The sequence below is a fragment of the Phascolarctos cinereus genome, unplaced genomic scaffold (assembly GCF_003287225.1).
Source record: "Phascolarctos cinereus isolate Bilbo 61053 unplaced genomic scaffold, phaCin_HiC Scaffold_5;HRSCAF=322, whole genome shotgun sequence".
In the NCBI taxonomy this organism is placed as follows: domain Eukaryota; kingdom Metazoa; phylum Chordata; class Mammalia; order Diprotodontia; family Phascolarctidae; genus Phascolarctos; species Phascolarctos cinereus.
In genome coordinates, this window is record NW_027555958.1 from 355,681,891 (window position 1) to 355,709,458 (window position 27,568).

Here is a 27,568-nt window from a genome sequence, read left to right on the forward strand (position 1 = left end):
AGATCGCAGAGTATGTAAGGGGCAAAGTATGTTTAATGAATCTAGGATAGATAGGCTGGAGCCAGACTGGGAAGGGCTTTAATGATGAGAGTAAATAGTTGCTAGCATTTACAAAGTGCTTTGCATATATTGTCTCATTTGATCCTAACAACAACTCTAGGGTGGGTGCTATTATTATTCCCATTTTATGGATGAGGAAACTGAGAAGATTAAAACCGATCCTATATCATTTATTTATTCATCTTATTTACAAGTCATTGTAAACTGCTTGCAACTGCTTTTCTCCTGTAGTTGCTAAAGTCATAGTTCTTTGTCTCTGATCTTAGCTCAGAATTCAGCCGGCTTGTAATGGGTTCATTTTAGAAATCCAGCTCTCCTGCTAATCACTGATTTACTCTTACTTCAAGGAATTTTGTTCATCGTGGGGAATGTGTATGAACATGAGGGAGTTGGGCCTACTATCTTTTAGCCACCAAGCTATCCTTCAAGGATGTCTGGTTTGCTGTGGATCCAAAAGGCTGGGCCACTATCTTGTACCTGTACTCAAACAATGAGCACTTCTTAGTCTCATGAGAGAAGAAGGGGCATTACCAACCCCATTACCAATCTTCCAACCAATCATGTTGTGCCCTTCCCCTCATCTTTGTAACTAATTGTGTTGCCCTCAAGCCCATGTTGTTATCTATCCTGTTCTGTTCTTTGTTCTATTCTCCCCCAAACCTATATAAGAAGAATTGAACTTTTGCTTATGGTCTTTGGCATAAATGGAGGCAAGCCATTGATCCATTTACTGACAGGCGGCATGCCCCTGTTAATAAATGTTATCTTGCTTGAATATTTTCCTCAGTTTCCTCTTTAGTTAAATTCCCATCGAGATAAAATTAAGGCTGAAAGAGGTTAGGGTCACACAGGTAGTGTGAGCATAGGATTTGAACTGAGGCAGAATTTGGACTCAGGTCTTCCTGGCTCCATATCCAACACACTACCAACACACCACCTAGCAACCTCTTTAAATGTGAAATACGGAAGTTTGTTTTTAATTCTAGCAGCAACAGGGAACCATATGGCCAGACCTGTGCTTCAGAACATCATTTGGACAGCTGTGTGGAGGCTGGATTGGAGAGGAGATAGATTGGGAGCAGGGAGACCAATCCAATGAAGAGGCTATACCATACCTGTCTACTGGAGAGGAGATGAAGGCCTAAGCCAGGATAGCTGTGGTGTGGATGGAGAAAAGGAGATAGAAATGAAAGATATTGTGGAGGTACAATCAACAAGGCTCGGCTACTAATTGGACATGATGGGGTGGGGTGAGGGTGAGGGAAGAGTCAAGGACACCTCCAAGATCATGAACGTGGGTTACTTGCAATAAGGGTTGTGGTGCTCTGGACAGAAACAGAGAGCTTCAAGAGAGGTGGTTTTTCGTGGGGTTTTTTGAATTTTATTTTCAGCGTGTTGAATTTAAGATGCTATCTAGGGGAATGAAGTCCAAAGAGGAGAAGGAAAGGTATCTGGCACTAATAATTAATAATAATAATAATAATGATAGCTAAAGTTTATATAGTACTTTAAGATTTGCAAAGCACTTTACAAATATTATTTCATTTGATCCCCACAACAACCTTGGGAAGTAGGCACTTTTATTATTCCCATTTTACAGATATAATAACTAGCTTTCTCAGGATCACCCAGCTAGCAAGTGTCTGAGGTAGGATTTGAACTTGGGGTTTCCTTACTGCAGGTCTACAACTGTATCTGTTGTGATACTTAGTTGAGGACTTTGGTGGAGAAAAATAAGGCGAAGTCTTATGGAATAGCCTTCTTTCCTTCTTAGGCAATCTGAATTTTGGGGAAAGGAAAGCTCTTACTCCCACCTCTTAGAATCCCTTGTTTTCTTAAAAACTCAGCTCAAACCTATCAGATTCAAGACGAAACAGGAAAATGATAAATGTTGGAGATGATGTGGGAAAATTGAGACAGTAATGCATTGTTGGTGGAGTAGTGAACTGATCCAACCATTCTGGAGAGCAATTTGGAGCTATGCCCAAGGGATATAAAAATATGCATACCCTTTGACCCAGCAATACCACTTCTAGGTCTGTATCCCAAAGATATCATAAAAATGGGAAAAGAACCCACATGTACAAAAATATTTATAGCAGCTCTTTTGTGTGGCCAAGAATTGGAAATTGAGTGGATGCCCATCAACTGGGGAATGGCTTAATAAGCTGTGATATATGGATGTAATGGAGTACTGTTGTGCTATAGGAAATGATGAGCAGGTGGACTTCAGAAAAACCTGGAAAAACTTATATGAACTGATGCTGAGTGAAATGAGTAGAATCAGGAGAACATTGTACACAGTAATAGCCACATTGTGTATGACTGACTTTGATAGACTTAGCTCTTCTCAGCAATGAAAGGATCTAAGACAATTCCAAAAGACTCATGATGGAAAATGCTATCCACATCCAGAGGAAGAACTATGGAGTCTGAATGCACATGGAAGCATACTATTTGCTCTCTTTTTTTTTGTTTCTTCTTTCTCATGGTTCCTCCCATTAGTTCTAATTCTTCTTTACATTATGACTGATGTGAAAATATGCTTAGTATGAATGTATAGGTAGAGCTTATATCAGATTACATGCTGTATGGGGCAGAGGGGAGGAGAGGGAAGAGGAGAAAACTTAAAACTCAAAATCTTATGGAACTGAATGTTGAAAACTAAAAATATATAAATTAATTAATAAAAAAACCATAGAAACCAAAGAAAAAACAAGAATGTTAAAGCTACTTAATCGCATTACAACAAAGTTCTTTGATCTCCAAAGTTGTTCATGGCCAAAGGAAGCAAGTTTTGGCATCTAAGTTGTTAGACTACTATTAGATTTTCAGTTATGATTAATAAAAACCTTTTCTATTCCGGAAGAAAAAAAGAAAACTCAGCTCAAGTTCTACATTTTACAAGGTAGCATTCCTGACCCAGCCAACTTAGAGTGCTTTTCTCCCTTAAATTACTTTGTATTTATGTATAACATATATATTTACATGTATGTGTTGTCACTCAACTGCCCCTTCCCCAGTCCCATAGAATCTAAGCTCCTTGAGGGCTGGGACAGCTTTATTTTTGTCATTGTAGCCCTACTACCTAGCACAGTGCCTAGCTCATAGGTGCTTGATAAATCGATCAGCCTTGTACTTATTAATTGTTTATCCTGTTCTGGGCATTCTTTTTAGAGCTGAAGATACATATATAAAGAGTGAATCAATTTCTGCTCACAAAGAACTTACATTGAATGAAGAAGACAATAAATATGTACAGAAATACAAATAAATACCAAGGAGTTACCTATAAAGGGGCAGCTAGGTGGTGTAGTGGATAGAGGGCCTGGAGTCAGGAAGACCTGAGTTCAAATCTGACCTCAGATCCTTATTAGCTGTGTGACCCTGGACAAGTGATTTAATCCTATTTGCCTCAGTTTCCTCATCTGTAAAATGAGCTGGAGAAAGAAATGGCAAACCACTCCAGCATCTTTGTCAAGAAAACCCCAAAAGGGATCACAAAGAGTCAGACTTGACTGAAAGCAACTAAACAAGTACTTAATAATGAACTACTTTGTATTTATTTATAATTTTGCTATGTTTATATGTATGTACACACATACATACATATATACATCTATCATGTATCTATAATCTATTTGTCTGTCTATCTATCTATCTATCTATCTATCTATCTATCTATCTATCTATCTATCTATCTATCATCTCCTTGTTTTCACCTTATATTAGAATATAAGCTTCTTGTGAGTAGGGATTGTTTTTTAATTTATATTTTTATCCCCATTGCCTAGCATAGAGCATGGTAGATAGTAGATGTTTAGTAAATAATTATTGGTTTATTGATTATGTCACTAGTTTCTACCAGGTTGATATATTTTGTAGGCTTTTGTGAGTTTCCATATGATTTTCATGTCATTCAAAGATGATGACAGCATATGATGCCATAGAAAGTATAATATGGTAGGACTCTGGAACTGTGGTCTTGATTCTTGGCTTTCCCACAGTCCCTGGGCCTCATGGGGCCTTTCTGAGCCCCAGTTTCTTTATTTATAAAATGAAGAGTTGGATTATATGATCTGTGAAATAATTTCCAGCTTCAACATCCTATGATTCTAACCCTTCTCTGCTTTGTTTTCTTCCTCTGGAAAAGGGGAATCATTTAGTGTGACCCTAAATTCCAGGAGTATTATAAGAAATGAAGTCTCAAAATGGTCATGAGAAATTTAGAAACGCTATATAAAAGAAAATAATTTACCACATGCTGTATGTCATTTCTTTGTTATCTGTGATCATGGGGGTAAAGGATAATGGATACCTCTCGTGTCATAAGTTTTTGTATTCTTTTGAGAGTGGGTCTCTCTATCTAGGCCAGACTGCAAGTGCAGCCGCCACTCATAGGCCCAATCCCATTTCTTACTGGCATGGAAATTTTTGACTTTAGACTTTCTCCATTTTTGACCTGGCCCAGTTTGTCTTCTTAGGGAGCCTAGTGACCTGCTCCCCTGGCTCTCCTTATTGGTGCTAGACTTAATGGGGACACCTGATTGATTTTAGCCCTAATGAGCGTGGAACTTCTGAGTATAAGTAATCTACCAGCCTCAGCCTTCTCCAGTAGCAGGGACTAGTGACATGCACCACTATGTCTGACTGTCACAGCAATTTATCAGTGGTACCCAGACTTATACCTAACAGGGTATGAGTGTGAAAAGGGCAGTCTTAGCAAAGAATGTGGGATTTTGTTGTTTGTTTTGACCTGAAAGACAATTGATATATAAGATAATTTCCAGATCCCATTCTCAACAATTGTTCCAACATTGCTATACCCCCAATTTTTTTTTATCAGAGTTGCTGAGGAGTCCAATAGTCTTTGAGTCTCATCTGTTTTCTTTCTATCTATACTCTCCTCAAAGTATGGTAGGAATTATTGGGAGAACTGAAAGACACACAAGGATCTTGGGTAATCCACACACTATTAGTAGCTAAGCGAAAGCTTCTTAGAATTCAGAACTGGTTGTATAGGATTCTGAAATAGAATGAAAAGGGAGAACCTTCGTCATCAAAGTGTGATTTGCAACTTGGTCTTGTATTCAATAAAAAGAGGTGGTGGTACCTCCAAGAGAACCCCATAGGCCTGGCTTGACCAACGTATATGTCCTATGATACTGTGCAGGTGACTGCTGGCTCCTTGCAGCCATTGCTTCGCTGACCTTGAATGAAGAGCTCCTTTACCGAGTGGTCCCCAAGGATCAGAGCTTCCAGAAGAACTATGCAGGAATCTTTCATTTTCAGGTACTATGACTTGTTTATTGCCCTTAACACCATTTTCCCCACCCCCAGTTTGATGTCATCATCAGTGGTCAAGTCTATTCATTCATTCATTTCTTAAAAACCCCCAACAATTTAAATCAATGGAGGAGCTCTGCAATTGCATGAGATGGTTCCTTATCCTATAATCTATTTGGGTAGGGGAATGTGTGCAAAATAAGTATAAAATCCTTACTCTAAATTCTCTGGAAATAATGTGTTCTTGGTAGATAGACATCATTCTGTTCCATCAACCTCCCCCTTGACCTTCTATGATGAGACTGTGGGTTTCTTATCCTCCAGTTCTGGCAGTATGGAGAATGGGTGGATGTGGTCATCGATGACAGGCTACCCACCAGAAATGGGAATTTGCTATTCCTTCACTCAGAAGAAGGCAGAGAGTTCTGGAGTGCCCTGCTGGAAAAGGCCTATGCCAAGTAAGTGGGGGAAGTTTGGGGTTCAGGGGACTTCAGGATGATCACTATATTTCTATATTGAAGCTCTACACAGGTCCCTATTTAAGATGTTATCTTTGCTTTGTTCTCTGGTACCTGGTACTCCCTTGAGTTAGAGAACCAATAAGCTTTATGGCTGGGAAGGATCTCAGAGGTCCTAGAGCATAGCCTCTTCATCTTACAGATGAGGAAATTAAAGCTTAGAGAGACTGAGTGACCTGCCTATAGTCACACTGCTACTAAGTGCCAGAGATAGAATTTGAGCTCAGGCTTTCTAGACTCAAAGCCCAATACACTGTCTACTATGGCATGCTGCTTTGAGTAATCTAAATTAACCTCACACTTGGCCTATGAGTTAAAATTTAAATTCTTCCACTTGATGACTATGTAACCTCAGGCAAATCAGTTAACCTGTCTATTTCTTAGCTTCCTTCTCTTTTAATAGGGATAACAGAGCTTAATGGGGCTAATAAACTCCACGTTAAGTACTTTGGTCCTTATAAAACACTAGAGGAAAGATGAATAATAATAAATAACAATAAATAGCCCCTTGACTCAACCAGTGAAGCTTCCGCCCTTTGCTCAGCAAGTCTACTAACCCAAGCAGGTTAGCAGTTTTTCTTGTTTAAACCAAGAGTTGTGTATCTTCTGCTCCAGCTCACCTGCCCTAGTTATAGCTCCTGAGGTTCCCGCTCCAGTCACTTCCCAACTTTCCTCCCCTGAAAAATTTTAGGTTTTGCTTCATTGTAGATTCCAATTTGACTGGAAGACAGAATTGCTTAAAGCACAAGGAAGATGATGGGTTGCCTCTGGAAAGGAATGGCCGTTAGTTCTCTGAAATGAGCCCACGGTATTCATGTCAAATCATATGGATTTCAGCCCTGGCAAACTGCTGACCTCCCCAATGTCCCGAATTGGAATTCTAGGTCTTTAAAGCCACATTTCCCTGAATGGTTTCCCCTGAGTTCATCACCTCCACCAAACACCATTACCCATGCATCCTCTGAAAGAGAGATCCTTCCTCTTGGGGTCCTCTAATTATAGCAGATGCTATGTGGATGTTAGCTAATGTCTAAAGACTAGAAGCAGTATACTTCATTCTTTTCTTGTCCTTTCCTGCAGGCTCAATGGGTCCTATGAAGCTCTCACAGGCGGGTCCACAGTGGAGGGATTTGAAGACTTCACTGGAGGAATCTCAGAGTTTTATGATTTGAAGAAGGCCCCGTCCAATCTGTATCAAATCATCAGGAAGGCTTTACGTTCTGGGTCACTGCTTGGCTGCTCCATTGATGTGAGCCAGGGACGTTTCCCTTTGAATGGAAAAAAAAAATGAACATGGGTTGAGGGGTGGGAGAATGCTTTGAGCTATGGCTGGTAGGTAGCACAATCTCTGCCCTGATAAGTGTAATTAGAGTTTATTAGTGGTACCCAAATTTATTCCTAGGAAGGAATTCTGTTTTAAGACCTGTGTGAGTGGATGGGAATGGGAATGGTCATTCTCATCAGAGTATCTAAGACTGTTGTTGTTTGCTTTTTGTTTTTAATCTCTGAACCCTAGAGGTTTGTAGTCTATAATTAATCATGATCCCTGAGTCCTGTCTCTACCAATGCTACCCCCTTACTGAGTGACATTGGGGAATTTACTTCCCCTCCTCTACGTGTTAGATGGGAGATAGTATGGTAGATTGGAGAGATCACTGGATTTGGGGGCAGAGGCCCTGGGTTCAACTCCTCACTTTAATGCTTACTCTTAGTGTGGCCTTCGGTAAGTTACTTCTTGCTTCTCAGCCTCAGTTTCTTCAGCTGGGAAATGAGGGATCACAAATACCTTTCAACTCTAAACCTGTAATCCTCTGAGGAGATTCAGTATATGACGGTGTTGGTTTGGAGATCTCTGATTGAAAGTCTTTCTGGGGAAGTATGTTTTAAACTGGAAGTCATGAGCTCCCGGGAAAGGGAGTGAAGAGGAACTAAATGAGGGTTATAGAAACTAGATCCATAATATGGTTTGTACTGTCTACCATTCTTCTTAGCTGCTGTATACTCCTTTGTTGTGCCTGTTTTCCCCCCATAATGCCTTTCTCTCATCACTCTAAGCTTTCTCCTAGTCAAGTAGACCATTGCTCAGGTAACAACTTACTTATTTCAGAAGTGGACAAAATAAAAATAAAATATTCTCCTTTTTCCAAAGTATGACAACCCTGGCAAGCTATATGTATATGTCTGTCTGTCTGTCTGTCTGTCTCTCTTTCTCCCCCTCTTTCCCTCCTATCAATTAAGGCAGCTAGATGGCAAAGTGGATTTTTACCACCTGGGCCTAGAGTCAGAAGACTTGAGTTCAAATCCAGTTTCAGACACTTACTTGCTGTATGATCCTGGGCAAATAATTTAACTTCTATTTGCATCAGTTTCCTCAACTGTAAAAGAGGATATAATAGCATCTACCTGACAGAGATGTTTTGAGGATAAAATGAAATAACATTTGTGAAGTGCTTAGCATAGTTCCTGGAACATAGTAGGCGCTATTCAAAATGCTTATTCTTTTTCATCTGTCTGTCTATCTATCCATCTATCTATCTATCTGTCTGTCTATCTATCTTATGTGTTATACACATATATATATGAATACACACATATGTGTACATATAAAAATATATGCTTGGACATACACATATGCATGTGTATGTTTTTTTTTATGAAAAGGTCATAGGTTTTAATGAAGAGGCAGAGAAAGGAGGGGGAGGTGAGAAAGGAGAGAGGAAACATGTGAATCCAAAGGATCCATACTATGAAAATAGTATGATCCATAGTATTTTAGGATTCCAGCTTGCATCAAATATAATACAAGATAATTAGTGCTCTTCTGTCAGTGCAGAGTCATTCTTCTAAGAAGAAATGACTTCCCAATTCCCTAGCGGCATTTCCAAGGCTAGTATGTCATGCTTGGGTCATGGCAGGCCCCAGGCACTTTGCTTGGCTGAGCAGGCTTAATTGGTAAAGGGCTTGACGATGACAGCTCTATTAAGTTTAAGACTTATTGCCGTATTTGCATGACCTCATCCTATTGTTGAGGCCCATTCCCTCCTTCTGTACCAAGTGTCATTAGAAGAAGTGGCAGGGCAGGTCCACATGGATTCCTCTGCCAGCCTTTCCTGATTGTACTTTTTTCTCTACCTAGATCACCAATGCATCAGAGTTGCAGGAAGTCACCAGACTGAAGCTGGTTAAGGGGCATGCTTACTCCATCACTGGAGTTGAAGAGGTAAAAGCAGGCATCCCTTGCTGTTCCTCCATTGGGTTCTGGAGTGTGATACTTCAGAGAATGATTGGAATTTACCAGTGTTCCCAAGGATCAAGCTGTATCAATGGATGCAGTGCATTTTGTTTGCGCAGGCAAGGAAAGTAGAGAGAGTAGGATGAACATTTTTATTTCAAAGTAAAAATATCATATTTTTGTGTCAATTGATACGCTTGGTCAATGTACGTGTTTTTCGTGTTAAGCATACAGTCCTTCAGAGTTTAAGTGGGGTCTTTTTAGTTGAATCTAGCCTTTCACTGTTGTCTAGTTTGTTTATCGTTGAGTATGGGGATAGCAAAACAATGGCTGAGGAGGTCATAGGACATAGATTTTGTAAAGGAATGTTACCTAACGTAGTTATTTGCCATGGTGCTCTTCTTCCTCCAATTCTTTTGACTGATTCCCAATATTTACTTATCAGGCTTACAAAATGCAGCTGGCCCTCATGCATTTCTTGACTTAGTTATGAAATTTAATATGGCCAGCGACTGATTGTGGCTATGTGAATTCTAGGATAATGGTCAGTGAAGACTTGAAGCTAGGTGACACAGTCTGTAGAGTACTAGACCTGAAGTCAGAGGAGACCTGAGTTCAAATCTAGTCTCAGACACCTACTACCTGTGTGACCTTGGCAACTCACTTAACCTCTGTCTGCCTCATTTCCTCAACTGTAAAATGGGGGTCATAGTAGCTTCTACCTCACAGGGTTGTTGTGAGGATCAAATGGGGTGATAGCTGTAAAGTGCTTAGCACAGTGTGTGGCACATAGAAGGCACTTAATAAATGCTTGTTCCCTTCTTCCTCCCCTCTCCCCCCAAATAAACTTCCTAAAGCATATATCTGAGTCTAGCTTAAGAAGCTGCAATGGTTCTCTAAAATAGAGAACCTAGAATAGAGATGCCTCTAGGGTAAAACACAACACCTCACCTGGACGTTTAGAGGCCTTTTGGTTCTAGCTCCAGATGCCCTTTCCAGACTTACTTTGCTCCCCTTCACTTACTTTATGCTCCACTGGAAGGACCTGCTCTTCCTCTGAACTGAGCATTCCATTTCCTACTTCTGTGTTTTTGCACGGGCTATCCTGAATGCCAGGAATGCCCCTCCCTCTCATCTCTATTTCTCTGAGTCCTTCAAGCTCAAGACAGGTGCCATCCCCGAAGGAAAGCCTTTTCTTACTCCCCTGGTTAGTGCTCTCATCCAAATTGTCATGCATTTCTTTACCTGTACAAATGTCACGTGTACCCTGTAGAATAACCTTCCCTAAGGAAGGGACTATTTTTCCATTTTTGTCTCTGTATCCCCAGTGCTTGGTCCATGAGAAGTACTTGATAAATGCTTTTTGAATTGAACTGAACATTTTTTTAAAAAAATCTATATTTTTATTTCAAGAAAAGAATTCTAATATAAGCCTAATGTATCTGCAAATGTGGGACACTGGGGTGAATCTAAGTGCTCAATTCTGCCTTTTTGGTGGAATTTGCAGGTTAATTACCGTGGCTGCCTTGAAAAGCTAATCCGTCTAAGGAATCCATGGGGTGGGACAGAATGGACAGGAGCATGGAGTGACAGGTAGGTTCCCTTTAGAGAGAGTCAAGTTTCTCTTGCCATATTCCTCTATTATTGAGTATTTCAGAGAAGAGGTATTATGTAATTACAAACAATAACAGTGAAAAATGGTTGGTTATAGGGAATTTTGAAGCCTTCACAGTTCACTGAGTACAGTCTGCCTAGAAAAAGAGGGCTGAGTCCAGGCTAGAAAAATGAAGTTGTTATGTTTAAGGCTGAATTTCCCCTTCTTTTATTTCAAATACAGATAGGTCAGTTGGAATGACTCCTGGCTCTAAGGAGCTCTCCCAGAAGCTTTCACATTCTCTGCCTAGAGCACCAGTGTGGTCCAAAGGTCAAATCAATCACTTCTCTTCTGATCCTTTCAACTGGTCAGTATGACAAAGGCCAAAGCCATCAGGACCAATAGGAAATGGCACTTGGAGAATGAGATTTGATCTTGGGAACCAACTGGTCACAACAGGCAGCGATCGATGGGCCTGGAGCTCACTCCATTAGCTCATTACCACTGGCAGATATTGATCTTTCTTGGCAGAAGCCATTGATGACCAAAGAGGCTGTTCTCTGACCGGCCTCTCTGATGGTTGGAGGGGTGGGGAAGTCAGTCAGAGAGGGACACTCGAGTGCAATTCCATAATTTCCCAAGGTGTTGATGCTTTAGAAACCAGGTGTCATGCTTGTAAAGCTAAAGCTTTCTGAATAATGGAACAAGCTCCATATTAGTCAGTAAGGTAGCTTTTGGCCAGTGAGCATCCCCTAGACTCTGATTGACAAAATGACTCACTGTGACTCTAGAGGACTGACGATGAAGCATGCTACCTACTTCCTGACAAAGAAGTGATGAACTCAACGTGCAGAATAAGACATGTAGTTTTTGGACACAGCCAATGTGGGAATTTGTTTTGCTTGACAATATTTGTTATAAGGATTTGTTTTTCAGTAGTATGGGAGTAGGAGAGAGAGAAAACAAATGCTTTTTAATTAAAAAATAATAAAATGTAATTTAAACAAAAGAAGAGAAGGTCAGACTGGAGCAAAGTTGACCAACGTGGCCTAGGATAGGAGCCAGTATTCACTAAAGTCCATGACCAAGGGTCATTCCCTGTTCCCTCGCCTTTCCCTAAATGCTGCTGTGGTTTGAAGGCATTTTAAACATCTGTTGCCAGTTGATTAGACCACCCTCCCATAGCTCTGTGAAGCTGTATTAATTTAGACCTTTCAAAAGACTTCAGTGATTTTAATCATAGCATCAATATGATCTGCAATGTAAATATCTTTTGTCTGCTTCTAGGCAGCATGAAATATCCAGGGTATGGGAGAAACGGAGAGATCAAGAGATTTGGGTTTGAATTCTGTTTCAAACACTAACTAAATGTGGCAAGTCACTTAACCTTTATAAACCTCAGTTTCCCCATTTGTAAAAGGGGCATAGTAATACTTGTACTACTTACCTTAAAGGGTTGTTGTGAGTAAAGTCTTTGGAAAACCTGAGTATGCCTGCATAAAAGTGAGTTATTAATATTATAGTTCTGAAAAGCCTGCCACACACAAACCTGGGGCCATGGGGTTACTCCCTCTGGATCAGAGGGTTCCTATTGAACTAAGACACTTAGAATTGAGCAAATCTCAGAACTTGAGTGCTGTTGGCAAGACTGACAATATTTCCAATTCCTGACTATCTAAAGTATAACAGAAATGTACGTAATTCTTGCAAACAACAATTAATTTCACCAATTTTTTTGGTCAAAGACCTTTTTACCAAAATTGTTAGCAGGCATTGAAGTGAACTGATTTCTTTCTTTCTTCCTCTCACTGACCTTGGCCACTCTTAGATGGAGGCTCTAAAGGGCAATGCAATTCAACAACAGCAACAAACATTAAGCATTAGTTGCGTGCAAATCACATTCTGGGTGATGGGGAGATGCAAAGTTTAAGTGAAATATGATCTTTGCTGTCAAGTAGTTTATAATCCTCTGTGTGTGTGTGTGTGTGTGTGTGTGTGTGTGTGTGTAAGATACATACAAATACATATCAATACCATACATGCATGCTACAGTACATGTATACACTGATAATACAATACACAGTGACATGCATTAAGTGTAATGACTGGTAGGTAGGTAGATAAGAAAAAGGAAGAGGAGGCAAAGCAAGAGAATTGAATGACCTACAAACTGGTCAATCAGCCATTGAATATTAGGGTTGGCTGTTGAAGGAACACCTTTTAGCAGTTCTAGTCACTTGTGGCTTTAATGACAAAATGCCAAACTCAAATCTCAGGAAAAAGCCCCCTAGCAACAAGAGCTGTCCAAAAGTAGAATGAGTTGCCTTGAAGGGTGATTAGATTCCCCCTCCTTGGACTTCTTTAGAAAGCGGCTGGGTGACTACTTATTGGGTATATTATTAACAGGGAGTACCTCTCAGGTGTGGGTTGGACTAGATGGCCTCTGAGATCCCTTTCAAATCTTGATTTCTGTAATCCTGTGACAATGTCTACCATGCTTTTTATTGATTAAAAAATGATAATGCAACGGGGGAAAACCCCACTAGATTTGGAAGTGGAAGACCTGCGTTTGAATCCTGGCTCTGTCGCTTACTATTTATGACTTGGGGTAACTCCCTTAGTCTTTGTAAGCTTTGGTTTCCTCTTTTTAGCATGAATATAGGTCAACTGGTATGAGTTTATTTCATTGCTCTGGCCTTTGCTTATTCTCAGTTGGGAACCCTAACAAGGAATGAAATTCAACAACAATAAAGATTTGTAAAATGAGGGTCTGGGACAAGCTGATCCCTGAAGTCCCTTTCCTTGCTGTTATTCAGTCATTTTTCAGTCACGTCCAACTCTTCATGACCCCATTTGGGGCTTTCTTGGTAAAAATACTGGAATAGTTCACCATTTCCTTTTCCAGCTCATTTTACAGATAAGGAAACTGAGGCAATCAGGGTGAAGTGACTTGCCCAGGGTCACATGACTAGTAAGTGTCTGAGGCCAGATTTAAACTCAGGGAGATAGTCTTCCTGACTCCAGGCATGGCACTTTAGCCACTGTACCACCTAGCTTCTCCCTTTCCTTAGAGATACTAAATAGAATATTTCAGATCTTATTTTCTCTTAATTTGTTCACCTCAGAGGCTCATTTCTGGGTGAACTCAAGATTCTCCATGTTTAAGCTGGTTCTTTGTGGTAGCAGTCTACGTGTAGTGGGAAAGGCTGGGTTTGTGTGGCCCCTAATCATTACAGGGTCAGTATTTAGTGCATGTCTCCAAGAGACCTGCTATAAACAGAGATTCCATTGCTGTGGAGTCTAACTGAAGACTTGTGCTTGACTTTCAGCGCCCCCGAATGGAATTACATAGACCCCTGGCAGAAGGAAGAACTAGACAAGAAGGCTGAAGATGGAGAATTTTGGTGAGAAATCTTTCTTATTCTTTGGTGGATTATTCCCTGGTTGGCAAGTTTCACTTATCTAATTTCATGGTGAAGCAAAAGGGAGCAGACTTCCTCTGGCAGCCCTAGGGATGCTCAAAGAGATCTGAAGTACCCAAGACTTATTGATTCCCTAGGTGCAGATTGTAAAGCAATAAGAATACAGTCATGGCCAGTTTTATTAGGCCCTTGTTCTCCTTCCTCCTTTTGTGCAAATTAAATTCTTCCTGTGCTCCAATTTGACACATCAAAACCAGGAAATCTAAGCCCTTGTTTAGCAACTGATTTTCTAGGCTACTTCGGGCAAATAAATGATGAAATATCATTTTCCCTAACTCTAAAATGAAACCATGCTATCACAAATTACTCCTGCTTTCAATGTACCTCATGGCTTCCAAGTAGTTTAATAACAAAATGGGATGAACTTACATCTTCTCTGATGGGATATGGAATCCAGCCATATTGGTCTACTTGCTCCATCTTCCAAATCCTTGCTTTTTCACTGGTTGTCCCCCATGTTTGGAATGCTTTCCCTCCTTACCGTCTCTTCTTAGAATCCCTGCCTTCCTTCAAGACTCGGCTAAAGTATCACCTGTTGTAGAAGGCCCTTCCTGATCCCCCAGCATCTAGTCCCTTCCCTTTTAAGGTTTCCTTGTATCTGCTTTATATGTATTTTATATTTACTTACCTAAGTACATGTTGTCTCCCTCATGAGGGATGCTGAAGTTTCCATCCATGGAGATCTTTGGGAGTTAAAAAGATACTCAACTCTGACCTGGTTTAGGTGTAATTTAGCCCAGAGATCAAGAAAGGGCTGGACTAAATGACTAGTTTATCTAGTTAGTCCCTTCTTTGGAAGAATCAGGTGCTGTACTAAATGAGGAATGGGGTAGAAAAAGAGAAACCATTGTAGTTTGTCCACAGTCAAAGAAAGTAAGGAAAATTCCTTGGAGTATTAGTAATATTATCTAGCTTATTGGACAATGGAAGTGATGGTGTCGCTATCCCCTGGGGGAAGCATAGACTTTGGAATAAGGCTGGGACTGTCAGAAAAAAGTCTGTGTCACTGAATTTCAGGACATTCCTTTTCCACTGTTGGTCGTGTAGGTGTGAAAAAAAAGGAATGACTTCCCCAGGGGTTGTATTTGTCTAAATTTCAATCCCAGCTCACCAGTCTGGGAACTTTTTGCTCTTTTCATCCCTAGGATGTCATTTTCAGATTTCCAGAGGCAATTTTCTCGGCTGGAGATCTGTAACTTGTCTCCTGACTCCTTGACCAGTGAGGAGATCCACAAATGGAATATGGCATTGTTCAATGGCCGCTGGATCAGGGGCTCCACAGCTGGGGGCTGCCAGAACTACCCAGGTACAGACCGAAGGGATGATGGTTGACATGCACTGGAATGACCAGCCTCAAGGCCTGCTGTTTGGGTTTCTTCTTCCTGCACTGAGGCCTGACTGCTTTTAGATTTCTGTTCTACGGATGACGTGGTGCTTGGCTTTTTAGAATGGCATCTGCTTGGGGGCAAGGTTTTTTCGTGGTTCAGAATCTGGAGGGACAATGGTAGTCCTAAATCGACAACTTTAGTGAAACCTTTCTGCCAAGCCCTTCTCACTCTTAGCCCTCTGAAAGCCTTCTGCTCCTTGTCCTTATGCTCTTCCTCCACCCCCCTCCCTTCTTGCTCCCTTTTCCACTTTCATTATCTCCTCCAGACCACTACAGCTGAGCCCACCTACCCAAACATTAGCCAATGATTACATGGTGATATTGCTAGGGGTGGGCTCAGCTGATCAAAGTGCTTCACTCACCAGTGGTGTGCTGTGTGGACCTGAGTGTAATAAATGCCTGATTTTACAGAGGATGTATTGTAGACCTTGTTCATCAATAGCCACTAATTCCTAACCAGCTATTTCATTCAGCACACTTCAGAGCCAGAGGTAGACAAGGGAAAGTGTGCATCTTGTGGTGCAAGCTATTCCTTCTGTACTAACCTTAGATGAAAGTCTTACTAAACACGGGAACTCTGATATAGACATGAAACTCAAGCTTGTATTTCACAATTTCTAGAGAAAACTAACGTATATGTAGGCTCCTCCTAGGTTGAACCAGCTGAGGCAACACCTGATGGAGGATTTAAGAAAAATGACCATCCCTCACCCTACATCTCTAAGGAGGAATGAAGGAAAACAAACTGTGTCTTCTCATCACTACAAGTCATGTACTTCTTTTGTTTGATCTTGTCTTGTTGGCTTGATTTAGACTGTAAGCACACTGGGCAAGGATCATGTCTCCTCTATGTTCTACCTCCTGGTGCTACTTATATTCTAATAAAGTCCAAACTTGATGGTCCTGGGATCTCGTCAAACTTTCTCCTGCCTCAGCCCTCAACTCTACCCAAACTTGCTGTTTTAATGGCTTATTTCCCTTCTTTAATTCTGTCAAGTAATAAACAAACAAACAAACAAACAAAAAAGCAGAGATTGTAGTGCATTTGGGACATATTAGAATATGATCACCATTAGCAATCCCTGAGAGGAGCATCAGAAATTTGCACGGATCAATTTGGGCAGCTAGGAATTGTTGTTGGGAGTGAATGCGGTAGCTACATAAAACAAATTGCTAGCATACCCCTGCCAAGTAGCCTTCATGAACAGATTTCTCTCTCTTGCCAATTGGTAATGATGCAAATATATAAACAGTTCAGAATATTCTTTGTCTCCTCTGGAGCCTATACATAGTTAACTTTAAAATTCAGAGACATTTGCCCTGAATTATGATTCTGGAACTTTAGATTCCTAGAAGACAAAGTTGAAAAAGCAATACTATCATTATCACAGAATCCTAAAATGTCAAACTTGCAAGAGATTTTGGAGTCTAGGCCAGAGAGGGGGAACCTGCGGCCTCGAGGCCACAAGTGGCCCTCTAGGTCCTCAAGTGTGGCCCTCTGACCAAATCCAAACTTTGAACTTTGGATTCAGTCAAAGGGCTGCTTCAGTCAAAGGGCCACACTTGAGGACCTAGAGGGCCACATGTGGCCTCGAGGCCTCAGGCTCCCCACCCCTGGTCTAGGCTTTTCATTCTATAAATGAGGGAACTGAGGCTCAGAAATCAGAACTCACTTCCTAAAGTCATACCCTATTAAGTGGCAGAGTAAGGAGTTAAAAGAGTCTGTAATACTAGCAGAGGCCTTTCAAACATGCCCGGATGCCTTGCTAGTTCATTAAATTAGACACTTACTAAAAAATAAAGAAGTTAAGAAGCATTAGACTCCAGGATAAGAATGATCATAGCCATGACTTCTCCAATTTATTTATCATTCTGATTCTGTTATGGACTTGCGTGTCCTTTGAAAAGTCACTCAATCTTTCTGTACCTCAGTTTCCCCATGTAAAATCTCCAGGTACCCTGTGGCTAGGTAGTCTTCTCTCTGAAATGGAACTCCCTTTGAGAACAAGAGGTATCATGGTGGGGCTGCTTAATTGCCAAGGAGTTTTCTTCATACACCATAAAAGATATCACACTATGTAAGAAGTGTACATTTCATAAGCAAAATGAAGTGCTGAGACAACTCAAGCAGCGCGCTTGGTCTGAGGTCTAATCTCTCTGAGGTGGCAACATTCCCTGAACGTCAATCATCCTGGTCTTCAGAGCCTGTAAGAACATTGCCTTTATAGTCCTGTTACACAGAGCACTTCTAAGTAGGGAGTTACCTGGGTAGCCACGCTCATCTTTTCTGAGACCCTGCCTTTCATCTGGACAATTCAGAATGCTCTGACATTAGTTGATTCTTCCTCTTCCCAGCAGTTTGGACTTGTATTAAGCCAGGAAACTGAGATACTCAGAGGCTTAGGATCACACGATCATAAGCCTAGGGCTGGATGGAGCCTTAAAGGTTATCTAGTCCAACCCCCTCTGATAGCAGAGAGAAGTTAAGTTTGTTCAAGGTCATAGTGGCAGCAGGAGCTGAAGGCTTTACAAGAGAGATCACTGCGGTTCATTGGAACTCCTCTAAGTGTCCTCTTCTGGGAGAGGTTTTTCCACGTAGATTCCATTTGTTTTCAGAATCCCCTATTCCAGAGGTGGGGAACCTGGGGCCTTGAGACCACATGTGGCCTTCCACATCCTTGGACCTTTTGGCCTTTTGACTGAATCCAAGATTTATGGAACAAATCTTTTTATTAAGGGGATTTGTTCTGTGAAGTTTGGATTCATTCAAAGGGCTGCACTTGAGGACTTAGAGGGCCACAGGTTCCCCACCCCTGCCAAGAATTTTAGAATGGCGTAATTTATAGAAAATGAACAAAGTTTTATTTTTTTGCCTCTTAGCTCACATTTTTCTTTATTTGCAATAGAAGTTAGTAAACTGTCCTTAAGATTGGTTTATAGGATCACAGGTCTGGAGGTGAAGGTTGCCTCAGAAGCTGCTTAGTTCCCCTCGCCCAACCCGACCGCCCCCCAATTTTTACATGTGAGGAAGCTGAAGCCCGAGAAGGTTAGGTGACTTGTCTAAGGTTGTACAGATAACAAGCATTGGAGGTGAGATTTGAACCCAAGCCCTCTGTTCTAGTGCCATTGCTCCTTTTACTGTATCATGCCAAACAAATTCACTGTAATAAACTTTGATTACTTTCCCTAGGCCACATGATATTTGGGGATCATACTTCATGGTAATGCTGAAACACAAGGTCAGCTATCCCATGGGATTAGACACTTTAGATATTTTTAGTTAGTCATACACTCTCGGGCTCTTGACCTTCTCCCATTTAAGTGTGTGTGTGGGGGAAGGGGCAGGGATAGGGACTGGAACTATGATTTCCTTATAGAGAACCCTCTGGAGAAGGAAATATTCCATACTAATGTAGGTTGGCATCTTCTTTGCAACTTATGGTCTTAGAGAGTTTCCTAGAGCAGTGAGAAGTTAAGTGACTTGATCAGGGTCACATAGTATGTGTCAGAGGTAGTATTTGAACCCAGGCCTTCCTCACTGCAGGACTGGCTTTCTATCCACTATGCTAAGCTGTCTCTCACTGTAGTTGAATGTTATAAACAAACATAATGAGAAAAGAAAATGTGACCCCTTTGCTGAACAAATATGGCCAGAAGCAGAAACTAGGAATTCTCTGGCCTGAGTTATGCTGTAACACAGGAATATCCAAGACATCTTTTGATGTTTCTTTCATTTTTTCTTCTTCTTTTTCTGGGGGGTAAATGAACATCAATGTAACGCACAGCTACATACTGGACCAATCCCCAGTTCAAGATCCGATTGGATGAGGCAGATGACCACCATGAAGGGAGCCCAAGTGAGCCCTGCTGCACAGTGCTGGTGGGTCTGATGCAGAAAAACCGAAGGAGGAAGAAAAGGATTGGACAAGGGATGCTCAGCATTGGCTATTCACTTTACCAGGTACTTCCAATCTGGGTTTATCCTCTGACTTGGCGCTGGGTTTCTTTGGTCAGAATTTGTTGGCTATCATCCCTATCATTTTTCTCAGACAGCCTTCCTTACTAACTCTCCCCATGTTCCCTAAAAGCCTCCCTGGAGGTTCTGAAATCCTTCATGTGCCATAGTACTGGAGTTTTTATTCTCTGTTGTATGGGAGAGGGCTAAAGCATGCCAGAGAGCAAAGAAGTAATGGGACCCAGCCCTCTTTCCTCCCTCCCTTCTCAGAACTGGGATGTGCTTAGCTGGCAATCCTAGTCTCAGGAGGGTTTTAGTTCCTTGAGTGCTGGGTGTTCCTTTACAGTTGGCTCTTCCCATGTTGTGCCTATGGAAAGGTTCTGTGCCAATCAGCACTGGGGGCCCAGTTTGGGCACACTTATACTAGAAATAGGTAGCCACCGCCATTATGGAATTTACTGTCTTTGTGCATTAGCCTCTAACATTGGGGAGAATTTTGATTTAGCTCTGAATTGTTTACCTTCAGTAATCCTGTTTCCCTTGTATTATTGTAGTGGTTGAAAGGCAGCAGAAAGTAGTAGATAGAGAACAGCCTGAGAGTCAGGATGACCTGGGCTCCAATCCTGCCTCAGATACATGCAAGCTCTGTGACCCTGGGCAAGTCACAGCTTCTCAGTGCCTGCAGACTACAAGTTGCAGAGCAGTTGCTGATCTCCATTGGTTTAGGGAGTTTCTTTTAGAGTAATCTATGCAAGGGTGGTGCAGTGGTTAGAGATGGTCCTGGAATCAGGAAGAGTTCAAATCTGGCCTCAGACACTAGCTGTGTGACCCTGGGCAAGTCATTTGACCCTGCTTGCCTCAGTTTGCTCATCTATAAAATGAGGTAGAAAAGGAAATGACAAACCACTCCAGTCTCTTTGCCAAGGGAACCCCAAATGTGGTTACAAAGGGTCAGATATGACTGAAATGACTGAACAACAACAAAAATTGCAAATGAAACCTTAGATCAATAACAAAAAAACACTTGGTGGCCAAACAAATCTGTCTGGGTTCTTCATGCCTGTCTCTTGGCCTCTTTTCTATTGCTCAAGGATAAAATTTACCTGGAACCAGATGAGACTGGCAAAGAAGGTGGCAGACTATAGCTGTGGTGTGATTTTAGGAGTGCAAGAAAGATCTTCCTGCTTCCCCCCAAATACTTTTCCAAATGGCTTGATGGGAGAAATTCCTCAAATAAAGATTCCTCCTCCCCACTTTGACTTAAGACTTTGAACCCAGTTGAAATATAAAAACCACTAGAAGAAAGAATATACTGTAGGATCATAGGATTCAGAACTGGAAGAGTCAAGTCAAGTCAACAAACATTAATTAAGAACTTAGGATATGCCAGGCACAGTGCTAACCTCCAGGGATACAAAGAAAGGCAAAAATGGTCCCTGCCCTTAAGGAGTCCACAACTAATAAGAAGAGACCATAGAGATAATTGGATTGGAAAAGACCTAAGACCAGCAACCCTCTTAAAGTACATCTTCATTTTACAGATGAGGAAACCATAGGGATAAAATGACTTTCCCAAGGTTACATAGGTGGTTAGTCGCAGAATCAGGATTCATATTCATATTTATATCATCTGACTCCAAATGCTTCTTTCCACTACAATATACCATCTCTTTTAAACATTATCAGTCCCTTACATCTTGGGGTGACTGAATTTATTGTATCAGTAAGATCCATATATCTACATGGGTTGTCTAAGTGGTTACCCAGATAGATATGATGTCTGTCCTGCCTCTGTGGAGAGAAAGAGGTAGGGTGGAGGCTGGAGGAAGGGGCAGGCAGGCCCCAGGAATACCATAAGGCTGGGTCTCTGAGAGGAGCATAGGACTAGAATTATCTACATGTGCCCCCTCAAATATCTCTGGTCTGAGGGCCTGAGTGAGTCCGGAAGCAGAGCTGCTTCCCTGTTCTTGCTTTAGAGGGCCTTTAGTTTACAGTCTCTAGATTAGCTCCTTCTTACCAAACATTGGTACACAAAAGACCATTATAAATATTGAGTAAACCTATTTAGTAAAGCAGAACAGCAAACAGAAATTAGAGTTCTACAGATTAGAATATACCAGAAAATAAGAGTGAAGGAGCTCTTTAGGCGACAGCAAGATAACAGAACAGTTCAGTTCAATCTGAGAGAGAGGTGGGGGGAGGACAGAATATGGGAAGGGTGGGAAGATGAGAGAGAGAGAGGGAGGAAAGAAAAGGGGGGAGAGAAGGGAAGAGGGAGAGGAGGGAGAGGAGAGGAAAGAAGGGTGCAGAAAAGAGGAGAGGGAGCAGAGGGAGAGGGATGGGGGAAAGAGGAAAGAAAGAAGGGAGAGAAGAGGGAGAGGGAAAAGAGGGAGAGGTATGGAGGAAAAGAGGAAAGAATAGAGGAAGAGGGAAGAGAAGGGAAAGTGGGAGAAGGAGAAAAGGAGGAAGAAGGGAAAAAAGAGAAACAGAGACAGAGGGATAGAGAGAAGGAAGACAAAAGGAGAGACTAGTTTCACCCAAGAAGTTTCATTCTAGTAGTTTCTAGGGAGGCAAACTGGAACATGTTGAGCCAGCTTCCCTGACATATTTGTGGCTTCTCTCTCCATGAATTTCTTTCCCAAAGAGTATCTGGGATCACATATATCTCTATCCCAAGAAGCTCTGGAACCCACTCAGTAAATTCCTGGTGCAGGTGCAGAACATCACTTCATGCTTAGCATTCTCGTCACCATTTCCTTCCTTATGAGTAGATTTGCATAGGAGGAGGATTCTGAGCATGAAGTCAGTGTTCTCCTCAAGTAGGCTTAGAAGGTTAGGGTGTAACACAGTGAGAGGAAAGAGGTACACTGAAAGGCATGCTGAAATTGTTGAGGACAAACTACATTTTCTCCATCTTCACAATGTTGCCTGGGACTGGCCTAGCCCCAAACTGAGGCTTTAAGGTATTCAGTAAAGGGAGGGAGATGGGGAACCTATCTTATCCTTTTCAGGTAGAGTGGAAGAGGAATTCTTTCTCCTGGAGTGGGAGGAAAGGGTGATGGGACAGTAGGGAGGAGTTGCAGTTTGAATAGAGGAAAACTCAAAGAGGAATTCAGTGCAGCAAACAGTCTTATGGCAGGTACAATTGTAGGTAAGGGGGAAAGGGGCAGTTTGTTATCCAGAGAGTCTTGCCCATGCTCGTATAGTAAAGCCAGGAGAAAGTGGGGTTTTGCCTCTTGGAACAGAGGTAGCTGTCTCTAGACTACCAGTAAAGAGTGCCCTTTCCAAGGAATTGTACTCCCCCCTCCCTCAACTTCCTTCTCCCCAGTGTTCCCTTGGGACAAAGGTCTTATGGCCTCATGCTGGTTATGGCTTTCATGAAAAGCAAACCAACTCTGATCTCTGTCTTCATTTCTGAGATCTCAGTCAGATAAGAACTCAATCCCCTAATCTCCGTCTTCACATCCTTATTAGTTTGACATCCTGAAACCTACCATCTCCATCACTAGTAGTTTCTAAATAAGTTGAGTTAGGGGTAACATGGAATTCTCCATTACTGAGGAAATCTTTTAAAATAATGAGCTTCCTGAAATATCTCGATTGTTTTGTTACAATGGAATTTCGTTGAATACCTTGACTAGAATCACATTCCAGTTGGCTGGACTTGGGGATCTCATGCTTAGTAGTACATTAACTTAGTAGTGAATTAACAAGTGAAAAGAGAAACTTGGAACCTATTAACAGGAGAGAAGTATTATGTTATAACACCTCCAACCCTGTTTTTCTCTTACTCCTGGACCTTTTTTTGGTGTGTTTGGTTTTGGTGGCTGATTTGAGAGTTTAGGGAAATTTGTTTCTTTCTTAGGTGGTAAGATATCTTGGAGATATAAAGGTTTCTGAGCTGAATTGAAGGTAGAGCTGAGTACACTGAGATCAAGAGACTGATTTAAACTGAGTTCACTTCTTTTTTTTCTCACCTAAAATCAAAGCAGCACAAAGTCAAGTGCATAGGTTCAGAGGATTCAAAGTTGGAAGGAACTTCAGTTCTTTCTCCTCATTTAACAGGTAAGGGCACATAGACCTCTGCTTTTAACTTTCTATGCTTCCTTTTGCTGATGCCATCCACCCCCATGACATCAATTATCACCTCAATGAAGATGACCTCCAAATTGATATTCTCATCCTTAATTTCTTCCAAGAATTTCAGTCGTGTATTTCTAGTTGCCAACTATCTGTCTCCATCTAGATGTCCTGCAGGCACACAAACTCAACAAACATTATTGTTGGCAAATGTTCTGAACTGAACTTATCATTTTTCTCCCCAAAGCCTGCTGCTACCCTTAATTTCTCAGTTTCTGTTGATGATACCCACATTCTGCTCCTCACCAAGGCTTATAACCTCATAGCCATCTTGGATTCATTTCTCTTCTTTACCCCCCTCCATGTCTAATCATTTGCCACGTCCCTTTGATGCTAGCTCTGAAATAAATCTCACGTCCATATCCTCTCAATTCCCATGGCAGTTACCTTTCATAGCATAGATTCAGAGCTGGAAGGGAATTTGGAGGGGATCTAGTTACACCTGTTAATTTCATAGAGGGGATCCCAAAAGGTGAAGTGACTAGCCTGAGGTCACAGAGGTAGCAAAGGGGAGAACCAGGACTGTAATTCCGAAACCAATATTCTTTCGATTCTATCTCTGTCTCTTTTCGTTCATGGCCTCATTTCCTCTCACTTAGACTTCTATGTTGCTATTAGTCCTACAGTCTATCCCCTCTCCAATCCAACCTTTACACCAGTGTCTAAGCAGACTTCCCAATGGGTCATTCAGATAATGGCGCTCTTTGACTCAAAAAAAAAAAATCTCTGTCAGCTACAAAAGAAAATATAGATTCTTGATCCTGGCATTCAATAATCCCCACGTTTGTCTCCAAGCTACGTTTTTAGCCTCGTCTTATAGTATTTCCTTTCATGTACTTTCATCCAAAGCCTACTGCCCCTTTTTTACCTTTACATCTTTGTTCTCCCTAAGCACAGGTATACTAGAATGGACTTCTTACCCCATCCCCCAACCTCAGTTTCATAAGGTTTCCTCTTCTTTCAAGGCCCAACTCAGGCGCCACCACTTTTGTGAAACAACCTCTGACGCCTCAGTGAGAGTGGTCTCTCCCTCTTCCGATTTGCGTAGTTTTCCTGTATTTCTCTTTTGTTGGTGTTGTTCAGTTGTGTCCGACTCTTCGTGATCCAATTTAGGGTCTTTTTGGTGCAGATACTGGAGTAGTTTGCCATTTCCCTCTCCAGCCCATTTTACAGATGAAGAAACTGAGGCAGACAGGGTTAAGTGACTTGCCCAGGGTCACACAGCTAGTAAGCGTCTGAAGCCAGATTTGAACTCATGAAGATGAGTCTTTCTGACTCCAGATCTAGCACTCTATCCACTCCACCTCCTAACTGCTCTTTACCCTTATCTCATTCTCCTTATATCATAATGTAAGGAGAGCATAGAGTTGTGTGCCCTTCAGAATGCAGCACAGAAAGGCTTAGCACATTTGTTGCCGGCAGTATGTTTAACAAAGGCAGGATCACCCTCATTCAAGCCCTCGTTACCTCTTCCCCGACTATTGTAGCTGCCCAATTGGCCTACCAATTGGGTGTACAGTCTGTAGTCAATCTCATCTCCAATTCATCCTCCATATAATTGCCAAATTGTTATTCCTAAAGCACGAGCATCTGGCTGTGTTGCTCCCACACTAAAGAAGCCTCACTGGCTCCCTATTGCTGCTAGGATAAACTATAAACTTCTCTATCTGGAATTTAAATTCCTTCACGATCTGGCTCCTCTCTCTGTCCTCAGACTCATTTCACATTGCTTCCCCTCCTGTATTCTATATTCCAGGCAAACTGACCTACTTGTCATTCCCTGAGCACAACTTCTCCCTTGTGATTCTTCTCCTAACTATCTGTTTCTTTTCAGTGTCTTTTGCCGGATCAGCATCCATCTCCTACCCCCGAAGTGTAGATTTCTCAAAAGATCCTGTCTTTGGCCTTCTTTCTTTTTCTCTTTAAATTTTCTACTTTGGTGACATCATCCATCCCTTGGCTCCAGTGGTCATCTTTACATAGATTACTCTAAAATCAATGTGCCCAGCCCTAATCTCTCCTGAATACCAACCATGCTAACTGCATTCTGAATGTTTCCACCTAGATGTCCTGTAGGCATTACAAAATCTAAACACCCAAAACAGAACTTGTCATATTCTCCCATCTTCTTATTCTCCAAGATTTCCCCTTTTTGTGGTGGGCACCCTCCTGTCCTGCCATTCACCTAAATTGGCAAGCTTAGAGTCATCATTGATTCTTCCCTCTACCTCACCTCTCACATCAAATTAGTGGCTGGGACTAGTCTAGTCCATATTTGCAACATGTTGCATTTGTACCTTTCAGCTTACCCAGCCACTCCCGTAGTTCAGGACCACATCCTCTCTCACCTGAACTATTATAATAGTCTCCATATATATGACATGATATGATATAACATAATATAATATATTGATTTGCAAAATTGATTTGCAAACATGAAAATGCTCCATAAATGCCAGCTATTATTATTCAATCAACAAACATTTATTAGATCTCTACTGTGTGCCAAGCACATTGCCAGGCCTGGAGGCTACAAAGATAGATGGGGGAAAGGGAAATTCAGAAGGGGAAGTGGTACTGTTTTTTAGGAATGAGCATGACTTTTGTTTCAGATGTGTTGAGTTCATCCTAACAACGATGATTCTTGTGATTTGCTATAGGGTCCTTTTCCTTATGACTAGAGTCTCCTTAATCTGAGGTACTGAGTCTGAGTGAAGAAGACAAAAGTATTTTCAAAAGCCAGTTGTGGGTTTGTTTTTGTTTTTCATTTTTTGGTGGAGGATGGGATTTTCTGTCCAGTGAACGCAATATTTTGTCCCATGCATCTGCCTTCTGTGCTCCAACTGCCTGCAAAACGGCATCTTCCTTTGAGATTGAGGATATGACAATGGTGGAGCTCACTAGAATCCCCCCCCCAAGGCCTACAATGTTTGCATGACTGGTCTCAGCTCTCTGGGCTCTGCTCGATGGCAAGCCTGCCTGCCCATTTTTATTTTGGAATTTGTCCTCCAAAGATGACTGTCTTTTTCTGTCCATCAGCCAGTACCAGTGAAGGTAGAGCCTTCGTGCCTCTCTGAACAGAATTTGTGCCCTGGGCACTCCCTCCTGAGTGACTTGGGTGGGCAGATTTAATGTGTTGACAGTGTGCTCTGCACCTTTAAGATGGATGAGTCTTCCCCAGGTGCCATTACTTTGCAGAGGTTAGAGCTGGAGGGGGAAATGAGGGTGGTGCAGGCGTAGTCATTTTAGTTCAGAAAATGTCTGGAGACAGCTGAAAAGGGACGTATGAATTACACATTCCTGGAAAAGGCAGTGTCAGGGGTAGCCTGACCTTGTACACTGTTTATATGTGAGTTTAGGGATTGAATTCTCAAAGGAAGATTCATTTAGGGGGCAAGGGCAGTAGATTGGCCTGAAGCAATTAAATCCAAGAACCATTTATTAAGCACCTACTCTGTGCAAGGTGCTGGGGAGGAAAGATGGATGGAGGAAGCATGATTCATTGGAAAGAAAACCATCTCCAGATCCCAACTCTGACAGTATCACCTTGGAAAATCATTGGACCTCCTTGGGCCTCCTTGGGTTGCTCAGTTTCCTCATCTGTAGAATGAGAGGCCTGGCCTAGTGGGCCCTAGAAGTCCCTTCCAGCTCTGGTTCTATGATCCTGTGAACTCATAGGTCCTGCTGTGAAGGATCACAAACATGTATGGGGGAGGAGAGATATAAAAACAAACAATTGGGATATAGAAGAAGTGAAATTTGTATGTACAAAGGAGGGATCTAGGCCACATGCAACCCAAAGGCTGAGGAGAAAGAGAACACTTTCCCTTGGGGGCAGGGAAGGCTTCTTGGAGGAGGTGGTAACGTGAAGAGAGGAGGGCATTGTTGATGATGGTGCAGGAGTCAATTTCACG

General features: G+C 41.8%; 1 protein-coding gene across 1 annotated transcript in view; it reads left to right on the forward strand.

The window, feature by feature from the left end:
- The window catches only part of LOC110205537 (calpain-8), a 109,319-nt gene that overhangs the window by 48,385 nt on the left and 33,366 nt on the right, over nucleotides 1-27,568 (forward strand). Inside the window, 8 exon segments of the mRNA XM_020982189.2 lie at nucleotides 5,234-5,352; nucleotides 5,671-5,804; nucleotides 6,945-7,113; nucleotides 9,001-9,084; nucleotides 10,604-10,689; nucleotides 14,020-14,094; nucleotides 15,318-15,478; nucleotides 19,345-19,520. Of these exon segments, the coding sequence (XP_020837848.1) occupies nucleotides 5,234-5,352; nucleotides 5,671-5,804; nucleotides 6,945-7,113; nucleotides 9,001-9,084; nucleotides 10,604-10,689; nucleotides 14,020-14,094; nucleotides 15,318-15,478; nucleotides 19,345-19,520 (1,004 nt within the window).